General features: G+C 67.1%; 1 protein-coding gene across 2 annotated transcripts; it reads left to right on the forward strand.

Annotated features, from left to right (window-relative positions):
* The first annotated feature begins 3,365 nt into the window (after positions 1–3,365).
* On the forward strand, positions 3,366–14,800 carry LOC123368518 (linker for activation of T-cells family member 1-like). 2 transcript variants are annotated; one of them, XM_045013369.1, is made up of 12 exons: positions 3,366–3,636; positions 3,980–4,079; positions 4,518–4,570; positions 6,413–6,476; positions 7,755–7,816; positions 8,756–8,782; positions 10,064–10,127; positions 11,803–11,888; positions 12,370–12,423; positions 12,755–12,817; positions 13,152–13,217; positions 14,665–14,800. In XM_045013369.1, the coding sequence occupies exons 1-11, from the start codon at positions 3,474–3,476 to the stop codon at positions 13,208–13,210; spliced, it is 795 nt and encodes a 264-aa protein (XP_044869304.1). In that variant the 5' UTR covers positions 3,366–3,473; the 3' UTR covers positions 13,211–13,217; positions 14,665–14,800. The 2 variants fall into 2 exon arrangements, with proteins under 2 accessions (XP_044869304.1, XP_044869305.1); XM_045013370.1 differs by having other exon boundaries at positions 4,043–4,079.
* Positions 14,801–19,730: the final 4,930 nt, after the last annotated feature.

Consider the following 19,730-nt stretch of genomic DNA (forward strand, 5'->3'; position numbering starts at 1 on the left):
CTCCCCCCCACCTCTCCGGTGCCCCTCAACCCCGACCCACGGCCCCTGTCAGTCCTCGGTCCCCCCACTGCCCCCGACCCACAGCCCCCGCTAGCCCTGAGCTCCCCCCCACCTCTCCGGTGCCCCTCAACCCCGACCCACGGCCCCTGTCAGTCCTCGGTCCCCCGACTGCCCCCGACCCACAGCCCCCGCTAGCCCTGAGCTCCCCCCCACCTCTCCGGTGCCCCTCAACCCCAACCCACAGCCCCCGCTAGCCCTGGGCTCCCCCCCACCTCTCCGGTGCCCCTCAACCCCGACCCACGGCCCCTGTCAGTCCTCGGTCCCCCCACTGCCCCCGACCCACAGCCCCCGCTAGCCCTGGGCTCCCCCCACCTCTCTGGTGCCCCTCAACCCCGACCCACGGCCCCCGCTAGCCCTGGGCTCCCCCCACCTCTCTGGTGCCCCTCAACCCCGACCCACGGCCCCCGCTAGCCCTGAGCTCCCCCCCACCTCTCTGGTGCCCCTCAACCCCGACCCACAGCCCCCGCTAGCCCTGAGCTCCCCCCACTGCCCCCCCACCTCTCCACTGCCCCTCAACTCCGACCCACAGCCCCCGCTAACCCTGAGCTCCCCCCCACCTCTCTTCTGCCTCTCAACTCCGACCCACAGCCCCTGTCAGTCCTCAGTCCCCCACTGCCCCCCACCTCTCTGGTGCCCCTCAACCCCGACCCACAGCCCCTGTCAGTCCTGGGTTCCCCCCCCCCCCACTCCTGCTGGTGCCCTTCAATCCTGACCTTGATGGGGGTCCCCCCATCTTGTTCTCCAGCTCCCCCCCCCCCCCAGTTCCTCTCGAGTGAGTTCCCAAGCGCTGCCGGTTTCCGCCCCTAACCGACCCGGTGGTTTGTGGTCACCCCTTGGCCACGCTCCAGGGCTCACGCTGCCCCGGCAGGGCCTGTTTGCAGGAGCGGCGCTGGCAGGGGCTGCCTTGCAGGGGGGCTGGGGGTCGGCGCGTCCAGCCCTGTGCGGGGCTGTGCCCCTCTGACGCATGGGGACTGGGACCGGTGCAGGATGGGTGTCGTGACTGGGAGCCAGGACTCCTGGGTTCTCTCCGGGCTCTGGGAGGGGAGTGGGGACTGGTGGTTAGAGTAGGGGGGGGCTGGGATCCAGGACTCCTGGGTTCTCTCCCGGCTCTGGGAGGGGAGTGGGGGCTGGTGGGTGAGAGGAGCGGGGCTGGGAGCCAGGACTCCTGGGTTCTCTCCCCGGCTCTGGGAGGGGAGTGGGGGCTGGTGGGTTAGAGTAGGGGGGGACTGGGATCCAGGACTCCTGGGTTCTCTCCCGGCGCTGGGAGGGGAGTGGGGACTGGTGGGTTAGAGCAGGGGGGCTGGGAGCCAGGACTCCTGGGTTCTCTCCGGGCTCTGGGAGGGGAGTGGGGACTGGTGGTTAGAGTAGGGGGGGACTGGGATCCAGGACTCCTGGGTTCTCTCCCCGGCTCTGGGAGGGGAGTGGGGGCTGGTGGGTCAGAGCAGCGGGGCTGGGAGCCAGGACTCCTGGGTTCTCTCCCCGGCTCTGGGAGGGGAGTGCGGGCAGGTGGGTTAGAGCAGGGGGGCCGGGAGCCAGGACTCCTGGGTTCTCTCCGGGCTCTGGGAGGGGAGTGGGGACTGGTGGTTAGAGTAGGGGGGGACTGGGATCCAGGACTCCTGGGTTCTCTCCCCGGGTCTGGGAGGGGAGTGGGGGCTGGTGGGTCAGAGCAGCGGGGCTGGGAGCCAGGACTCCTGGGTTCTCTCCCGGCGCTGGGAGGGGAATGAGGCTGCTGGGGCTCCTGGGTTCTCTTTGTGTGGCCTGGGGCTGGTCCCTGCCCCCGGCGAAGCATCAGTTTCCTTTCTCACCCTTTGTGTGTTGGGGCTGCGAGCTCTGTGGGGCTGGGACTGGCTCTTCCTGTGTGTCTGGGCAGTGGGGGAGGAGCCACTGGGCAGAGCCCAGGGAGTTTGGGTAGGTCCTACCATAACAAGGGACGATAAGAGGTGTGACCCCGGCTGCGTGGGGATGGTGCAGGCACCCAGCATGCTGGGGCAGCGGGAGCCTGGCACGCCCCGGGGTCTCTGGCGCAGGGGCCTGGCCTGTGTGCGAGCTGGGCCCTGCTGCGGCTGCTTTGCCGGGAGCTCGGTGCAGGCCCAGCCGAGGCTCCCCGGGGGCGGCAGCTGCAGCGAGAGCCGCGCGCCGCTGGGATGGAAACCGCAGCTGCAGAGACGGAGCCAAGCGGCGCCCGAGCCAGCAGCCCCGCTCCCTCCACCCACCTGCTGCAGCAGCAGATCCGGCCTCCCCCACCCCGGTGACTCAGCCTTGCCCCTACCCCAGGAACCGCCGGGATCCGGCCCCACCATCAGCCCAGCCTGGGGCCCGGCACGCTGGGTGCTGCACAGCCCCCGCGAGAGACGGGCCCTGCTATGCCCGGCTCAGGCTCAATGGCCGATCACACAGCCGGGCAGCAGCAGAGCCAGGGAGAGAACCCAGGCGTCCTGGCTCCCAGCCCCGCCTGTCCGCCCAGCTGTAACCCACCAGGCCCCACTGCCCACCCCTCCCCGAGCCAGGGATGGAACCCAGGAGTCCTGGCTCCCAGCCCCCCTGCTCTAACCACCAGACCCTGCTCCCCTCCCTGAGCTGGGAAAGAACCCAGGAGTCCTGGCTCCCAGTCCCCTCCTGCTCTAAACACCAGCCCCCACTCCCCTCCCAGAGCTGGGAGAGATCCCAGGCACTGCTACAGACTAGGGACCGAATGGCTGGGCAGCAGTTCTGCAGAAAAGGGCCTAGGGGTTACGGTGGACGAGAAGCTGGATATGAGTCAGCAGGTGCCCTTGTTGCCAAGAAGACCAACGGCACATTGGGCTGTATAAGTAGGGGCATTGCCAGCAGATCGAGGGATGTGATCATTCCCCTCTACTCAGCACTGGTGAGGCCTCATCTGGAGACTGTGTCCAGTTTTGGGCCCCACACTACAAGAAGGATGTGGATAAATTGGAGAGAGTCCAGCGGAGGGCAACAAAAATGATTAGGGGGCTGGAGCACATGACTTACGAGGAGAGGCTGAGGGAACTGGGATTGTTTAGCCTCAGAAGAGAAGAATGAGGGGGGATTTGATAGCTGCTTTCAACTACCTGAAAGGGGGTTCCAAAGAGGATGGATCTAGACTGTTCTCAGTGATGGCAGATGACAGAACAAGGAGCAATGGTCTCAAGTTGCAGTGGGGGAGGTCTAGGTTGGATATTAGGAAACACTATTTCCCTAGGAGGGTGGTGAAGCACTGGGATGGGTTCCCTAGGGAGGGGGTGGAATCTCCTTCCTTAGAGGTGTTTAAGGTCAGGCTTGACAAAGCCCTGGCTGGGATGATTTAGTTGGGTTTGGTCCTGCTCTGAGCAGGGGTTGGACTAGATACCTCCTGAGGTCCCTTCCAACCCTGAGATTCTAGGAGCCCTGGCTCCCCCCCCCCCCCAGGTGCGATGGGGGCCGTCTCTCTGGCCGGGGCCCCCCCTAACCCCCTCTGCCCCCCAGGTGCGATGGAGCCCGTCTCTCTGGCCGGGGTGCTCTGGGCCGTCGTGCTGGTTCTCCCGGCCGTGCTGGCCACGGCTCTCTGCATCGGCTGCCGGGACACCGGCTCCCCTGGTAAGTCCTGCGCCCCCCCACCCCATCCAGCGTGTGGGGGGGCTGCACATGGGCTGCCCCAGCTCCAGCCATGGGGCAGCGTGACATTCACCCCAACGCACAAGGGGACCCAGCACCTGCCCCCCACCCCATGCCTTGCTGCCCCCCAGGTAGCCCCACCCCTGCTCCCCCCAGAGACACCCCACACACACGCCCTGCTCCCCCCAGGGACACCCCTACCCCTTCCTCCCCCCGAGCCCCCCAACATACACCCTGCTCCCCCCGGACCCACGCCAGCCCCCTCCCCCGTGCTGGGCTACCATGGGGGGGGTCCTGTCCCCTCAATCTCTCCCCTCCCCCGCAGGAGCAGAGTGGGCCGGACCCCCCCTGCCCCCACCCCTAACGCTGCGCCCTGCTCTTTCGGCAGCCCACGGAGCCCAGGCGGTCGGGGACTACGAGTACAAGTGAGTCCGTGTCCGTCGCACAGCGAGGGGGCACCAGGCAGGGGCTCGGGGTCCCCGGGGGAGGGGCCAGGGCAGTGGGGTGGGGTGTGAGGGGCTGGGATTGGCCAGGGGGGATGGGTATGGGGGGGCTCCCTTGGGGTGAGTTTGGGGGGGCAGGGGGCTCCCTAGGGGTATCTGGCAGGTTTGGGGGGGAGGGATAGCTCAGTGGTTTGAGCATTGGCCTGTTTAAACCCAGGGTTGTGAGTTCAATCCTTGAGGGGGCCACTTAGGGATCTGGGGCAACAATTGGCCCTGCTAGTGAAGGCAGGGGCTGGACTCCATGACCTTTCGAGGTCCCTTCCAGTTCTAGGAGATTGGTATATCTCCAATTATTATCTACAAAGGTGCTGAATGGGGGGACCTTGCCTGGCTCTAATGACGTCTTCTCTCACCCCACAGACCCCCACCTTGTGTCCCCCCCAACAGCTTCATGGTGCTGACCCGAGCCAACTGTGAGTACCCCCCATGCACCCCACCCTGTACCCGGCACCCCATCCCCTATCCCCAACTCTGTACCCCTGTGACCCCTCCTATCCCCTGCACCCCATCTCCTATCCCCCACCCCACCCTGTACCCCTGTGACCCCTCCTATCCCCTGCACCCCACCCCCTATCCCCCACCCCACCCTGTACCCCTGCACCCCGTCTCCTATCCCCCACACTGTACCCCTGTGACCCCTCCTATCCCCCGCACCCCATCTCCTATCCCCCACCCCCACCCTGTGCCCCTGTGACCCCTCCTATCCCCTGCACCCCTTCTCCTATCCCCCACCCTGTACCCCTGTGACCCCTCCTATCCCCTGCACCCCATCTCCTATTCCCCACTCTGTGCCCCTGTGACCCCTGTGACCCCTCCTATCCCCTGCACCCCATCCCCTATCCCCCACCCCCACCCTGTGCCCCTGTGACCCCTCCTATCCCCTGCACCCCATCTCCTATCCCCCACCGACACCCTGTGCCCCTGTGACCCCTCGTATCCCCTGCACCCCCTCACCTATCCCCCACCCTGTACCCCTGTGACCCCTCCTATCCCCTGCACCCCATCTCCTATCCCCCACCCTGTACCCCTGTGCCCCTGTGACCCCTCCTATCCCCTGCACCCCATCTCCTATCCCCCACTCTGTGCCCCTGTGACCCCTGTGACCCCTCCTATCCCCTGCACCGCATCCCCTATCCCCCACCCCCACCCTGTGCCCCTGTGACCCCTTGTATCCCCTGCACCCCGTCCCCATTACCCACCCCACCCTGTACCCCTGTGACCCCTCCTATCCCCTGCACCCCATCCCCTGTTCCCCACCACCACCCTGTACCCCTGTGACCCCTCGTATCCCCTGCACCCCATCCCCTATCCCCCACCCCACTCTGTACCCCTGTGACCCCTCGTATCCCCTGCACCCCATCCCCTATCCCCCACCCCCACCCTGTACCCCTGTGTCCACTACCATCCCCCGCCCCCCATCCCCTCCACCCCCCCCCCACGCTGTACCCCTGTGACCCCTCGTATCCCCTGCACCCCACCCCCTATCCCCCACCCCACCCTGTACCCCTGTGACCCCTCGTATCCCCTGCACCCCATCCCCTATCCCCCACCCCCACCCTGTGCCCCTGTGACCCCTCGTATCCCCTGCCCCCCCTCCCCCACCCCCCACCCCCACCCTGTGCCCCTGTGACCCCTCGGATCCCCTGCAACCGATCCCCTATCCCCCACCCCCACCCTGTGCCTCTGTGACCCCTCGTATCCCCTGCACCCCATCCCCTGTTCCCCACCCCCACCCTGTGCCCCCTCGTATCCTCTGCACCCCATCCCCCACCCCCACCCTGTGCCCCTGTGACCCCTCGTATCCCCTGCACCCCACCCCCTGTTCCCCACCCTGTACCCCTGTGACCCCTTGTATCCCCTGCACCCCACCCCCACCCTGTGCCCCTGTGACCCCTCGTATCCCCTGCACCCCACCCCCTGTTCCCCACCCCACCCTGTGCCCCTGTGACCCCTCGTATCCCCTGCACCCCATCCCCTGTTCCCCACCCCCACCCTGTACCCCTGCACCCCATCCCCTATCCCCCACCCTGTACCCCTGTGACCCCTCCTATCCCCTGCACCCCACCCCCTATTCCCCACCCCACACTGTACCCCTGTGACCCCTCGTATCCCCTGCACCCCGTCCCCATTCCCCACCCCACCCTGTACTCCCTGCTCCCCCATCCCCTGCCATGCGCCCTGCTGCACCTCCACACCCTGAACCCCCATCTTCCCGCCCCACTGCCCCCAGTCAGGCCAATCTCCTGTCTCCCCAGATCCCTCCAGGAACCAGATCAAACAGCAACCGGTGGCGCCCGCTGAGCAGTTCCTGTCCATCCCGTGAGTCCCCCCCTGCCCCCCCCTGCCTGCCCCGCCCCCCCGGGACACCCCCACCCTGAGCAGTTCCTGTCCATCCCGTGAGTCCCCCCCTGCCCCCCCCGCCTGCCCCGCCCCCCCGGGACACCCCCACCCTGAGCAGTTCCTGTCCATCCCGTGAGTACCCCAGTGACCCCCCCTCCCTGCCCTGCCCCCCCGGGACACCCCCACCCTGAGCAGGTCCTGTACATCGCTGAGTTCCCCCCAATCCTTCCACCCCATGGGGCTTCCCCTCGATCGCTGCCCAGAACCCGTGGGCTCCCCCAGTGCTCCGTGAGTGCACCCCACAGGCCTTAGCTGCCCCAGGCCCGGTCTCTGGGGCTGGTGGGTGCCGGGTGGGCCCCACAGACACAGCTGGTGGGGGGATGGGGTGATGCGGTCACCTCACTGTGGTGTGTCAGCAGGGATAAGTCAGGGCGTGTGTTGGTGCAGGCGTGTCAGAGCATGTCAAGGTGTGTGTTGGTGCAAGCATGTCAGGGCGTGTGTTGGTGCGAGCGTGTCAGAGCATGTCAGGGCATGTGTGGGTGTCACAGAGCCACAGGATCGGGGCTACAGCCCCCAGCTTTGGAACAGACCCCTGGGGTCCCACTGGGGTGAGCCCCGCGAGTCCCCCTAAGCCGGAGCCCGAGGGAGACGTGTCGCCGCCAGCGCCAGCTCCGGCGGGCCCAGCCGGGTTCCTGTGGGACTGGCCGGGCACAGCCCTCGGGTAGCTCAGAGAGAAGCAGGTGAAAGCCCAGCCCGGCCCAGCCACGCGGCCAAGACCCCCCGGCTCCCGCTCTGGGCCCTGTCCGCTCCCTGGCTCCGTCCCGGGGGAGCAGCTACGCCAAGCCGCCCCCCGCCAACCCGTCCCAGCCCCGCCTGGCCCCTCTGAACTCGCCGGCGGGGCAGGCCTGGCTGGCTTCCTGCGGGTGTCAGGGGGCGCCAGGCAGTCGTTAGCCAATGTCCCGGTGATTGGCTTTGCCATTGTCCTCACACACGCTCCATGGACCTGGCCCAAACCCGAGACAGCTGGGCGCCCCTCCCACCTGCATCGCTGGGCCTCTGCAGAGAGCACAGAGCCCCTCCCACGCGCTAGTGAGCAGTGCAGCCTCTGGGGAAACCGAGGCACACACAAACTGGGGGCATGGTAGGCGTGTGCTCTGCCTGGGGCAGGACGTGGTGGGGATGGTGGGGGTGTCCGTGTGCTGGCTCGGGGGGCTTAGGCCTGGCCTGCCCCTCCTAATCCAGCCTCCCCATTTCCAGGCGATCCCCACAGGCGCCCCAGAGCCGCCAAGTCTCCTTCACCAGGACAGAGACCGACAACGGTGAGTGGGGGGATTGGGGGGGTGAGAGAAATGGGGACGTGCAGACAGAAACACGGGGAGACGGACAGGGGGATGGGCAGGCGGGCGGACGGCTGAGGGGGATGAGGGGGATAGTCCTGATGGACAGACAGACAGATGGACAGGGGGATGGACAGATGGGCGGACGGCTGAGGGGGATGAGGGGGATAGTCCTGATGGACAGACAGACGGACAGGGGGATGGGCAGAAGGGGGATGGATGGACGGCTTGGGGTACAGGTGGATGGATGGGGCGCAAGGCGGATGGGAGCTGGACGGGCGGGTGGCTGGGGGGCTGGACAGATGGGATAGTCATGATGGACAGACGGACAGGCAGATGGGGGATGGGCACATGGGATAGCAGTGATGGACAGACAGACGGACGGGGGGGCAGGCAGACAGGGGACGGACGGACAGGATAGCAGTGATGGACAGATGGACGGACGGGGGGACACGGGTACAGGCGGACGGGGGCACAGGGAGATGGGATAGCAGTGACGGACGGACGGGGGGACACAGGGACAGGCGGATGGGTGGACAGGCAGACGGGGACGGATGGGCGGGATAGCAGTGACGGACGGACGGGGGGACACAGGGACAGGCGGATGGGTGGACAGGCAGACGGGGACGGATGGGCGGGATAGCAGTGATGGATGGACGGGGGGACATGGGGACAGGCGGATGGGTGGACAGGCAGACGGGGACGGATGGACGGGATAGCAGTGATGGACGGACGGGGGGACACGGGGACAGGCGGATGGGTGGACAGGCAGACGGGGACGGACGGACGGGATAGCAGTGATGGGTACAGACAGATGGATGGAGGAGGGGGGAGTGACAGGCAGAGATATGGGGAGGATGGGGGACGGGGGTCGCTGGGCTTTGGGGGTGACTGACACCTTTTTCTCCCCTCCCCCTCCAGACAGCGTCCCCAGCTACGAGAACGAGGGTGAGTCTGGACACCCCCCAGGTAGTGTGTGGGGGTGGGGCAGGGGCCAGTGTCAGGACGGTAAGGTGGATAGAAAACTGGCTAGATGGTCGGGCTCAACGGGTAGTGATCAATGGCTCCATGTCTAGTTGGCAGCCGGTATCAAGCCGAGTGCCCCAAGGGTCGGTGCTGGGGCCGGTTTTATTCAATATCTTCATTAACGATCTGGAGGATGGTGTGGACTGTACCCTCAGCAAGTCTGCAGATGACACTAAACTGGGAGGAGTGGTAGATATGCTGGAGGGTAGGGGTAGGATACAGAGGGACCTAGACAAATTAGAGGATTGGGCTAAAAGAAACCTGAGGAGATTCAACAAGGACAAGTGCAGAGTCCTGCACTTAGGACGGAAGAATCCCATTCACTGCTACAGACTAGGGACCGAATGGCTGGGCAGCAGTTCTGCAGAAAAGGATCTAGGGGTTACGGTGGGCGAGAAGCTGGATATGAGTCAGCAGGTGCCCTTGTTGCCAAGAAGGCTAATGGCATTGTGGGCTGTATAAGTAGGGGCATTGCCAGCAGATCGAGGGATGTGATCATTCCCCTCTACTCAGCACTGGTGAGGCCTCATCTGGAGACTGGGTCCAGTTTTGGGCCCCACACTGCAAGAAGGATGTGGATAAATTGGAGAGAGTCCAGCGGAGGGCAACAAAAATGATTAGGGGGCTGGAGCACATGACTTATGAGGAGAGGCTGAGGGAACTGGGATTGTTTAGCCTGCAGAAGAGAAGAATGAGGGGGGATTTGATAGCTGCTTTCAACTACCTGAAAGGGGTTCCAAAGAGGATGGAGCTCGGCTGTTCTCAGTGGTAGAAGATGACAGAACAAGGAGCAATGGTCTCAAGTTGCAGTGGGGGAGGTCTAGGTTGGATATTAGGAAACACTATTTCACTAGTAGGGTGGTGAAGAACTGGAATGGGTTACCTAGGGAGGTGGTGGAATCTCCTTCCTTAGAGGTTTTTAAGGTCAGGCTTGACAAAGCCCTGGCTGGGATGATTTAGTTGGGTTTGGTCCTGCTTTGAGCAGGGGGTTGGACTAGACACCTCCTGAGGTCCCTTCCAACCCTGAGATTCTATGGGTCTATGTCCGCTGCCAGGTGGGGGGCAGGGGGGTGATGGGGGGTGGGTTGGGCAGAGGGTCAGGGCAGCAGGGTGAGGGCAGGAGGGGAAGGGGCCGGGGGAGAAGGGGGCAGAGCAGCCGGTGCTCCCCATGCTAACCCCCCCCCCCCCGTGTCTCGGTTGCAGAGCGGCCCCGTGGGGATGACGACGACAACGACTATAACAACGAGATCTACATCCCCGGCTACGTGTACGGGCTGCTGGGGGGGGACAGGGAGATGGGGTGGGGGGGAGTCAGGCTGCGGGGGGGAGACAGGCTGTTGGGGGAAGATGGGCGGGGGGATGGGGAGACGGGCTGGTGGGTATGGGCGGGAAATGGGGTGGGGGCGGGGAGATGAGGGGTGAGGGGAGACGGGGGGTGGGGAGATGGGCTGGGGGGGGCGGATGGGCAGGGAGATGGGGGGGGGAAGATGGGCTGGGGGCAGGGAGATGGGGGGTGGGGAGATGGGCTGGGGGGTATGGGCGGGAAATGGGGTGGGGGCGGGGAGATGAGGGGTGAGGGGAGACGGGCTGTTGGGGGAAGATGGGCAGGGAGATGGGGGGTGGGGAGACAGGCTGGTGGCGGGGAGATGGGGGGTGGGGAGACAGGCTGGTGGCGGGGAGATGGGGGGTGGGGGGAGACATGCCGGGGGGTGGGGGTGGGGAGATGGGGGGTGGGGAGACGGGCTGGGGGGGCGGATGGGGCGAGGAGGCCTGGGGGGGACAGGCCATGGGGTGGCAGGGCTGGACGTGGCACTGGGTCCAAGCCTGGGGGGTCAAAGGTCATGGATGGGAGTTGTGACAGGTTGCCCCCCCCTTGTGGGTCCCACTGAGCCCCCCGGCTCCGCCCGCCTGGGCTCGCCCCCCTGCCCTGCAGAGCCAGGCCCTCCAGCCGCCTCCAGCCCACGCAGGTAGGGCCAGAAAGTCCCAGACGCGGAGCTCAGCTCTGCCTGGGAAGACTCGGCTCGGGGATTGCCCAGCATTCACGTGCAACCCCCTGTGGGGAGTGAACCCCAAATCGTGTCCCCTTGCGCTGGGCCGGTCTCTGTGCAGCGCAAGCGCCTGCAATCCGCCCCCCCGGTGGGAGCACAGCTGCCCCGCCCCCAGCTCTGAATTCAACACACCCGTTTGAGTGTATCACCCGCGGCCGGCAGCTGTGAGCGATGCTCGGGGACAGCAAACAGGACAACGCAGGTTAGCTCAGTGAACCGGCAAACCGCGTAACCCGCGCGCGAGGGAGGAGGCGAATGAGGGACTCCTCCCCTGCGCGAGAATCGGGCTGGGTGACCCTCCGGGCACAGGCTGCCGTGGCTTTCCCACGTGTCCTTACACAGGCTGGGCCCCTCGCCTCCCCCAGGTCAGGCCTGGCCCCTCGGCTGTCTCCAGGGGTGTTGTAGCAGGGAGAGGGAGGTCCCCCCAGGATGTCGTTTCCCCCTTTTCTATCTTCTCCCCACGCGCTGGGAAGCTCTTCTGCTGTGGCCTGGCTCACAGTCCCCGTTGTGTGGTGCTGTCTCTGAGGGGTTTCTGGGGTGATCCCTGCGCTTGTGCATTGCCTCCATGAGCCAGTAACGGTGTCGTACCTGGCAGGCGGCTTGTGGGTGTTCTCCGCCTCACAACGTGTTTCAGTAACACACACACAGCCAGACTCATAACCTCACATACAACGGCAGCCCATCCAATCCAAGGAGATGTCCCTGTCTAGCAGATCAGGACGTTTAGAATGACCCCTCACAAGGCAGTCTTTGTACAAACAGACCGTGGAGTGGTGAATATGGGGGTGTCGGGGTGTCACAGGGGTCATTGCTGGGGGGGCAGGGTCAGAGCCAGGAGGTCAGTGCATGCTCCGGCTGGTCAGTCTCACCCTTCCCGTCCCCCTCCCGCCGCAGGGAGGTGCTTCCCGACAGCGTCACCGAGACGTCCCCCACGGAGCTGGTCACCTCGGGGCCGGAGCTCAGGGACAGCGTGTCCTCAGGTGAGTTGGGGCCACCGCCCAGCCCACCCGTCTCCCACAGGGCCTGAGCGGAGACCCCTCAGAGGGCCACTCTGGCTACCTGACCCCCAGCCTTGGCCTAGGCCCATACAGTCCCCGGGACCATTTCAGAGTGGATCTAGTGTCGGGCAGTTCCACCGTCCCCTGCAATCAGCATTAACCTTCCTCTGCCCCCTGGCATTGCGCTGTGGGGGGGGGGGGGCAGCTACCTGACCCCTTCTTGCCCTGGTCACTATCCCATCCCTCGCGCCCCATTTGGGTGTGTCCCCAGCCCCCAGTCACCCAGCTCTGTTGGGATCCAGGAGTAATTTATGGGGCGAGGAGTGACCTGAACATCTCTGGGTGGGTCCCAGACTGGAGCCTTGGGGGTGGGGGCTGGGAGGTTCCCAGGGTCCCTGCTGTGGGGAGACGTTGGAGGGCAGGCCCTCCCCCCTCACTGACCCCTTCTCTCGCTCTCTGGCAGTGGCAATGGGGGATGAGTACGAGAACATGCCGGAGGCCCAGAGGGAGTCGCTGGGTGAGTGCGGGGCCCCCAGCCCCGTCTGTCTGTGCCTGGCCCAGCTCAGGGAGGGGGGATCCTGGAACTGGGGCTGACTGGGGGAAGGGCCCATGGGGACGAGCAGCAGGGGAGGGGTTGGGGGGAGGAGATGAGACTGAACCCCCCCTCACACCCCGGGGTCCCCCGGGGGCCGGGTCGGGATCCCAGTGCCATGGGGGGGGGGGGATTGTAGTGGGGACTGAGCCCCCCAGGGCCCAGTGCATGGGGTCCCCTGGGGCAGTTCCTCCATCCCTGGTCAGGGGGTCCCCCTGCACCCCCTGTGCTCACTGCCCCCGATCGCTCCCCACAGCCGACAGCCTGGAGTACGTCAACATGCCAGAGCCTGGCTCCAGCCTCCCTGACGCCCACTACGGTGAGTGTGTGTGTGTGTGGGGGGGGGGGTACCTGCCCCTCCCCTGCTATTGTGAGTGGGGGGGTCCCCGAGCCTGGGGGACCCTTCCTCGCTGGGGCCCCGGGAACCTCCTTACAAGCCAGGGGTGTGAGTAGCGCCCAAGGGGGCTGGGCTGTGGGGAAGCCCCGTGTGTGGGGCTGGGGGGGTTCTGGGGAGCCGGGGGGGGGTCTGGAGCGGTTCTGGGCCAGCCCCATGTGGCAGGCCAGGGGGGCGGTTCCGGCGAGCCCCATGTGTGGGGCCTGGGGGGGCCGGTTCTGGGGGAGCCTCGTCTCACCCCCTCCGGCTCCCGTCACAGGCGCCAGCGACCGGGAGAGCGAGGACGATGGGCCTGACTACGAGAACCTGCACCGCTGAGCGCGAGGTACCGACGCCCCCGGCCCCCCCCCACGCCTGTCCTGCCCCGGCCCCCCCACGCCTGCCCCGTCCCACCTCCGCCCTGTGCCCTGCCATGGCCCGCCCCACGCCCGCCCTGCCATGGCCCCCCCACCTCCGCCCTGTCCTGGCCCCCCCCACGCCCTGTGCCCGGCCCCCCCCCACGCCCTGTGCCCTGCTCCACACCCTCCCCCACGCCTGCCCCGTCCCACCTCCGCCCGGTGCCCTGCCATGGCCCGCCCCACGCCTGCCCTGCCATGGCCCCCCCACCTCCGCCCTGTCCTGGCCCCCCCACCTCCGCCCTGTGCCCTGCCCCCCCCCACGCCCTGTGCCCTGCCCCACACCCTCCCCCACGCCTGCCCTGCCCCACCTCCGCCCGGTGCCCTGCCATGGCCCCCCCCCACGCCTGCCCCGTCCCACCTCCGCCCTGTGCCCTGCCATGGCCCGCCCCACGCCTGCCCTGCCATGGCCCCCCCACCTCCGCCCTGTCCTGGCCCCCCCACCTCCGCCCTGTGCCCTGCCCCCCCCCCCGCCCTGTGCCCTGCCCCACACCCTCCCCCACGCCTGCCCTGCCCCACCTCCGCCCGGTGCCCTGCCCCGCCCCCCCCACGCCTGCCCTTCCATGACCCCCTCCACGCCCGCCCTGCCATGGCCCCCCCCACACCCGCCCTGCCCCACCTCCGCCCGGTGCCCTGCCCCGGCCCCCCCCACGCCCGCCCTGCCATGGCCCCCCCCCACGCCTGCCCCGTCCCACCTCCGCCCTGTGCCCTGCCATGGCCCGCCCCACCTCCGCCCTGCCATGGCCCCCCCCCCTCCGCCCTGTCCTGGCCCCCCCCACGCCCTGTGCCCTGCCCCCCCCACGCCCTGTGCCCTGCCCCACACACCCCCCCACGCCTGCCCCGTCCCACCTCCGCCCTGTGCCCTGCCATGGCCCCCCCACCTCCGCCCTGTCCTGGCCCCCCCCACGCCCTGTGCCCTGCCCCCCCCCCCGCCCTGTGCCCTGCCCCGCCCCCCCCACGCCTGCCCCGTCCCACCTCCGCCCTGTGCCCTGCCTTGGCCCCCCCCACGCCTGCCCCGTCCCACCTCCGCCCTGTGCCCTGCCATGCCCCCCCCCACGCCTGCCCTGCCATGGCCCCCCCACCTCCGCCCTGTCCTGCCCCACTCCCCCCACGCCCGCCCTGCCCCACCTCCGCCCTGCACCCCAAACCCTGGCCCCTCCCCACCCTCACCAGCACTCCCAGGGCCACACCACATGGGAGCCTCCACAAAGGACTCTGGGAGGGGAGGGGGCCCCCCACCTCCTGCCCCCCATGGCTGGGGCTGCAGCCCTCCCGGCAGGAGGGGCTGGGTCCCCGTTACCCTGGCCGGCCGGATCCCCCCAGCGTCAGGGCCCAGGCCAGGTCTGTCCCCCCGTGACCCCCGGCTCTCTGTTGCAGGCAGACCCCCAGCTCTGGAGAGCGACACCCTCCGCCCCCCCGTGGGGAACCTGCCTTCGAGGAGCGAACCAACAGCTGGATGAGCCCCCAGGAACCTCGCCACAGGGGGGCCTGAGAACCCCCCCCCGCTGGCCCCACCTCTGCACCCCACATCCTGAGAAACCTCCTGTGAAAGCCCCACCTGGGGGCTCCCTCTGCCCCCCGGATTCCCCTCCCCCCGGCCACCATCGTTAATTTATTGCCCTTCCCCCACTCAATGCTGGTTCTGCACCTTTTCTGACATAGCCTGAGAATTTCCCAGCATCCTTTGAAGTCTCCCCCCCATGTCCCCCCCCCGGGGGGCAGCCTGGGCCCCCAGATACCACGGGGGGCGCAGTCACGTGGGCCGCACTGGGAGCCCCCCTCCCTCTGCTGCGCTGAGCGACCCCAGCGTGTCCAGTCGCTGAATAAAGCCGTAGGTGCCACCTGCGTCCCTCTGTCCCAGGGCCTGTCTTTGTTCTGCTGCCGAGGGGCCGGGCTGGCCCCTGCCCACCCCCCTGCCCCAGCTCGGAGCTGCCTGGCCGGGGGGGGCACCGGCCGCCCTGAGGGCTGTGTGCTGAGCAGGGCCGGGGGTTGGGCCCTGGCCCCACGAGATCCGCATTGCCGGGTTACACAGTGCGGGGGGCAGGGGCGTTACCGCCGAGAGCCTCCGGCCAGGACCCCCGCTGGCTCTCGCCAGGGTGGGCAGTGGGACAGGGGCCCTTCTGTGCACCCATGTGAGCCCCCCCGCCCCCCCCCATCCCAGCCAGGAGCTGTTTTCTCTGTGCGCCCGGCCTAGCGGGAGTGACCGGGATCCTCACGGGGCTGCCCCATCCCCCCTGGAGCTGCCCTGCCCTGCCCTGGGGAGCCACACAGTCCCCCCCCCCCCCAAGGCAGGTGAATGGGTCCCCCCAGCACTGTCACGGGGTCCCCGGGCGCTGCTCTGGAACTGCTCCCCACCAAGCCAGGCAGGACTCTGGGAGCCTCCTCTCCCTCGGAGCAGCCTGTCTGCAGGGCAAGCAGCTCCCACGGCTTCACCACCTGGGTCTCTCCTTGGAGCATTCAGCATCCTCTGCCCCTCCGTGCGCTTCCCCCAGCGAGTCCACCCAGGTGGGGTCCTGGGGGGGCCACAGGGTCCTGCCCCCCCACTGCGCAGGCAGACGTGACTCTCAGCCAGCCAGTAACACAGAGGTTTATTCGATGGCAGGAACAGGGTCTAACACAGAGCTTGTAGGTACCATGAACCGGACCCCTCAGCCAGCCAGCTCCAGACTGACAGCTCCTTTCCCGGGCCAGGAGGCACCTGACCTCTTTGTCTCCAACACCTTCAGTTGGCACCTTTGCAGAGGGGGGGCCCAGGCCGTAAGTTGCTAGGAGACAGAGGGTCGGCCGTTTATGTGCACTGGCCCATTACTTTGCAACAATCTCACCCCTAGTGTCACGGACTCACAGATGGTGCTGTCGGGGACTCGAACCCCAACAGCGAAGTTCGTTGTCTGACCGCAGAGAGACAGGCAACACCAGCAAGGTCCGATCAAAAGTTCTTTATTGACAAGTGCACGTGTCAGTAAAAGAACAGCTCGTATCCGAAGAGAACCAGCAGCTCCTTTTACAACTAAGTATAGGTTATATAGACAGTTCCGTCGCGTCACAAATTATTCATTTCACACAACCCATATCCCACCCCCCTTTGGTTAGTAACAAACCCTAATAACAAAGCACATCTGTCTTTCTTTATAATGTAAGCAAGTTGTGATGCCCCAGCAACTTTCTTATCAGTATGGTTGCCAAGCACCAGAAACTGGAAGACAGAAGTTAACAATGAACCTAAGACAGAAACAGGGAGTGAATACAGGGAGGCTGGCTCCCTATCAATCCTTCAAACACTCCCCTCTCTTATCTCACTTTCTCCCAGGGCTTTGTGAAACATGCTGCTTCTCAGTATTTTTCCACTCTGAGATTACCCAGAAACCTCTGTTAGCCTGACTTCAGTCAGGTTGGCATAACTGGGTTTTGTGCTGCATCTTTATTCAGGCCTAACAGTGCCCACTTGTGGCCCCGTGCGGTCCGGGGGGGGGGGGCCCTTTCAGTGCGACAGCCCTTCTCAGGGGGGCCCCTCTCTCCCGGGGTCAGGCCTCTCCACCTCCTGGAGCCGCACCTCTCTGAGCCTCAGCACGTCTGTCTCTGCCATGGGCCCCCCAGGGAGTCCCCTCGCTCTGGGCCCCCCGGGCCTCCTAACCCCCGAAGGGGACGATCCCCCCCCCCCGCCCTGTTCTCTCGCCCGGAGCGACTCTCCCCCAGCGTAAAACAGGAGGGTTTATTGAGAGCTGAACCCAGCACAGGAAACTCTCAGGGCCTCAGGCCTGGCCTCCCCCAGCCCAGCACATCCCAGTCCCCCTGCAGCCAGGGGGGCTCTGCCTGCTCCCCCTCCAGCCCCGAGCCCCCCTGCTTCCCAGCTGGGCCTCCAATACCCCCGGCCCCAGGCCCCCTCTGTCCATTGGCTTCTCTCCAGGGAAACAGGGTCGTAAACAGGCAGGCCTGGGTCTCCTCTGCTCTCAGCCCCCCTCTGGCTGGAGCCGGCTGGTCAGGTCACCGGGGTCCTCTCCCCGCAGCCCATTGTCCCCCACTGGCCAGAACCGGCTGCGACTCCTGAGCTGGGTCTCCGGGTCACCAGGTCACCAGTCGCTGGGTCTCCATCCTCCAGGCCGGGCCGGGGTCCCGAGTCCCTCTCTGGTCCTGTGTCCCAACAAACTCCCTCTCCCCTCCCCTCGTTAAACCAGCAACACCCGGGGACACTGAGTCCCACCCCCTGTGCAGGCACCCCTGGGAAACCACAAAAAGATAGGAAAATCCTCCACTTCGTCACACCTAGATACTTAAGAAATGCATGGGGGAAACTGAGGCACCCACACAGTATTCAGAGGAAACATTAACAAGAGCCCCACTTCATCACATCAGCGCCTCACAGGGCAATGTGGGGCAGGGGGACAGTGCTGGTACCCCCAGGGCACTGTGCCGGTCGGTGCAGCCGAAACCTGGGCTCCTGGCCCTGCCCCACAACCCGTGGGGGTCAGGGCATGGCACACTGGGAGGGCAGCACCCAAACCATAGAGCGTACATGGGGGTGGGGGGAGGTTTGCAGGAATCAGGTCCCTGTTGGCCCAGGCACAGCACACAACAAAACAGCCCCACAGCCAGAGGGGCTGCCCTGCCCCATAGCAACTGGGGGGCTGCGGTGATGGGGGAGGCCGCAGGCGGTCCGAGGCCGTGGGGGGCTGTGGGGGGCTGTGGTGCGGCAGGGAGGAGGTAGGATAGGGCGAGGGAAGGCAATGGAGCCCCGCTGGGTGCTGGCCAGGGGAGGAGGGGGGGCTCTACCCCCCCGCCCCCCGAGCAGGGGGCCCTGTCGGAAGTGGCAGGCAGCTGTGGGGCAGGGGGAGGTGACGCTCTGACAGGAAGCCCCAGTACAGGCGATGTGCTGTCACACCCGCCTGCTGCAGACTCACAGCCAGACTCCTGAGCGCAGGTGAGCGACCCGTCGGGCCAGAGTGGGGGGCTGGGGGTGCCCTGCCGTCCTGCCCCACAGCACGGGGGGGGGAGCTGCCCTGTCCCTGCTGTCCTGCCCCACAGCACGGGGGGGGGGGGGGAGCTGCCCTGTCCCGGCCAACCTGCCCCACCGGACGGGGGGGGGGGCGCTGCCCTGTCCCTGCCCTCCTGCCCCACAGCACATGGGGGGCTGCCCTGTCCCTGCGGTCCAGCCCCACAGCATGGGGGGGGGAGCTGCCCTGTCCCTGCCATCCTGCCCCACAGCACGGGGGGGGAGCTGCCCTGTCCCTGCCATCCTGCCCCACAGCGTGGGGGGGGGGGGAGCTGCCCTGTCCCTGCCATCCTGCCCCACAGCACATGGGGGGCTGCCCTGTCCCTGCTGTCCAGCCCCACAGTGTGGGGGGGGAGCTGCCCTGTCCCTGCCATCCTGCCCCACAGCACATGGGGGGCTGCCCTGTCCCTGCCGTCCTGCCCCATGGCACGGGGGGGGGAGCTGCCCTGTCCCTGCTGTCCAGCCCCACAGTGCGGGGGGTGGGGGCTGTGTCCCAGAGCTCAGTCGGCACCATGCAGGAAGGATGCGGGGCCAGCTCAGTGCCGGAGCGGGGCAGGGAGCCAGGCCCCACATGGGGGGGCATAGGGGGCACAGACCAGGGCCAGGCCCCATTGACTCCGATGGAGCTACGGCCGAGTGATGCCAACCTGGGGTCTGGCCCCACTGGTGCTAATAGAGCGTGGCCGATGGCCCCTGCTCGCTTCCCGCCCCCCTCCGCCCCCCCGCTGCCTCACCACATCCTGCACCGCCGGGCAGTGGAAACGTGTGGGGGAGGGGAGGACCGGACTCGAGGGGCTCAGGGCCAGGCCGGGGTGCTGCCCTTCACCCCCGTAATGGGGCAGCCCCCTCGGTGTGTCACTAGTGCTTCCCACCCGGCCCTCTCGCCTCGCCCGGCCCGGCGCTGAGCCCTATTTCCTTGTGGGCACTCAGCACCCGCGGGGTTAACGACGCCCGGCCCTGGGCTGGCTGCGGTGCCCACGGGCGGGCGCTGCCAGGGAGCTGCCTGCCTGGGGCACCCGGTGGGGTAGCAGCACCTGCCCCGGCTGCCCTGGGGCCGCTGCCTGCTGCAGGGCCGGGGGTGTCCCGGGGTCCCCGGGCGCTGCTCTGGGACTGCCCCCACCAAGCCAGGCAGGACTCTGGGAGCCTCCTCTCCCTCGGAGCAGCCTGTCTGCAGGGCAAGCAGCTCCCACGGCTTCACCTCCTGGGTCTCTCCTGGGAGCATTCAGCCTCCTCTGCCCCTCCGTGCGCTTCCCCCAGCGAGTCCGCCCAGGCGGGGTCCTGGGGGGCCACAGGGTCCTGCCCCCCCACGTCGCAGTCAGACGTGACTCCCAGCCAGCCAGTGACACAGAGGTTTATTCGATGACAGGAACACAGCGTAGGGGTCCGGCTCGCGGTACCTACAAGCTCTGTGTTAGACCCTGTTCCTGGCATCGAATAAACCTCTGTGTCCCCG

This window comes from Mauremys mutica, chromosome 4 (assembly GCF_020497125.1).
Source record: "Mauremys mutica isolate MM-2020 ecotype Southern chromosome 4, ASM2049712v1, whole genome shotgun sequence".
NCBI classification, from domain to species: Eukaryota; Metazoa; Chordata; order Testudines; family Geoemydidae; genus Mauremys; species Mauremys mutica.

What these genes read in the sequence shown, in the direction of transcription:
- LOC123368518 (XM_045013369.1), top strand. Translation starts at nt 3,474, where the DNA reads ATGGGGGCCGTCTCTCTGGCCGGGGCCCCCCCTAACCCCCTCTGCCCC. An exon ending in GTCGGGGACTACGAGTACAA is followed by an intron (nt 4,080 to 4,517) that starts GTGAGTCCGTGT and finishes CTCACCCCACAG; the next exon opens with ACCCCCACCTTGTGTCCCCC. An exon ending in GAGCAGTTCCTGTCCATCCC is followed by an intron (nt 6,477 to 7,754) that starts GTGAGTCCCCCC and finishes CCCCATTTCCAG; the next exon opens with GCGATCCCCACAGGCGCCCC.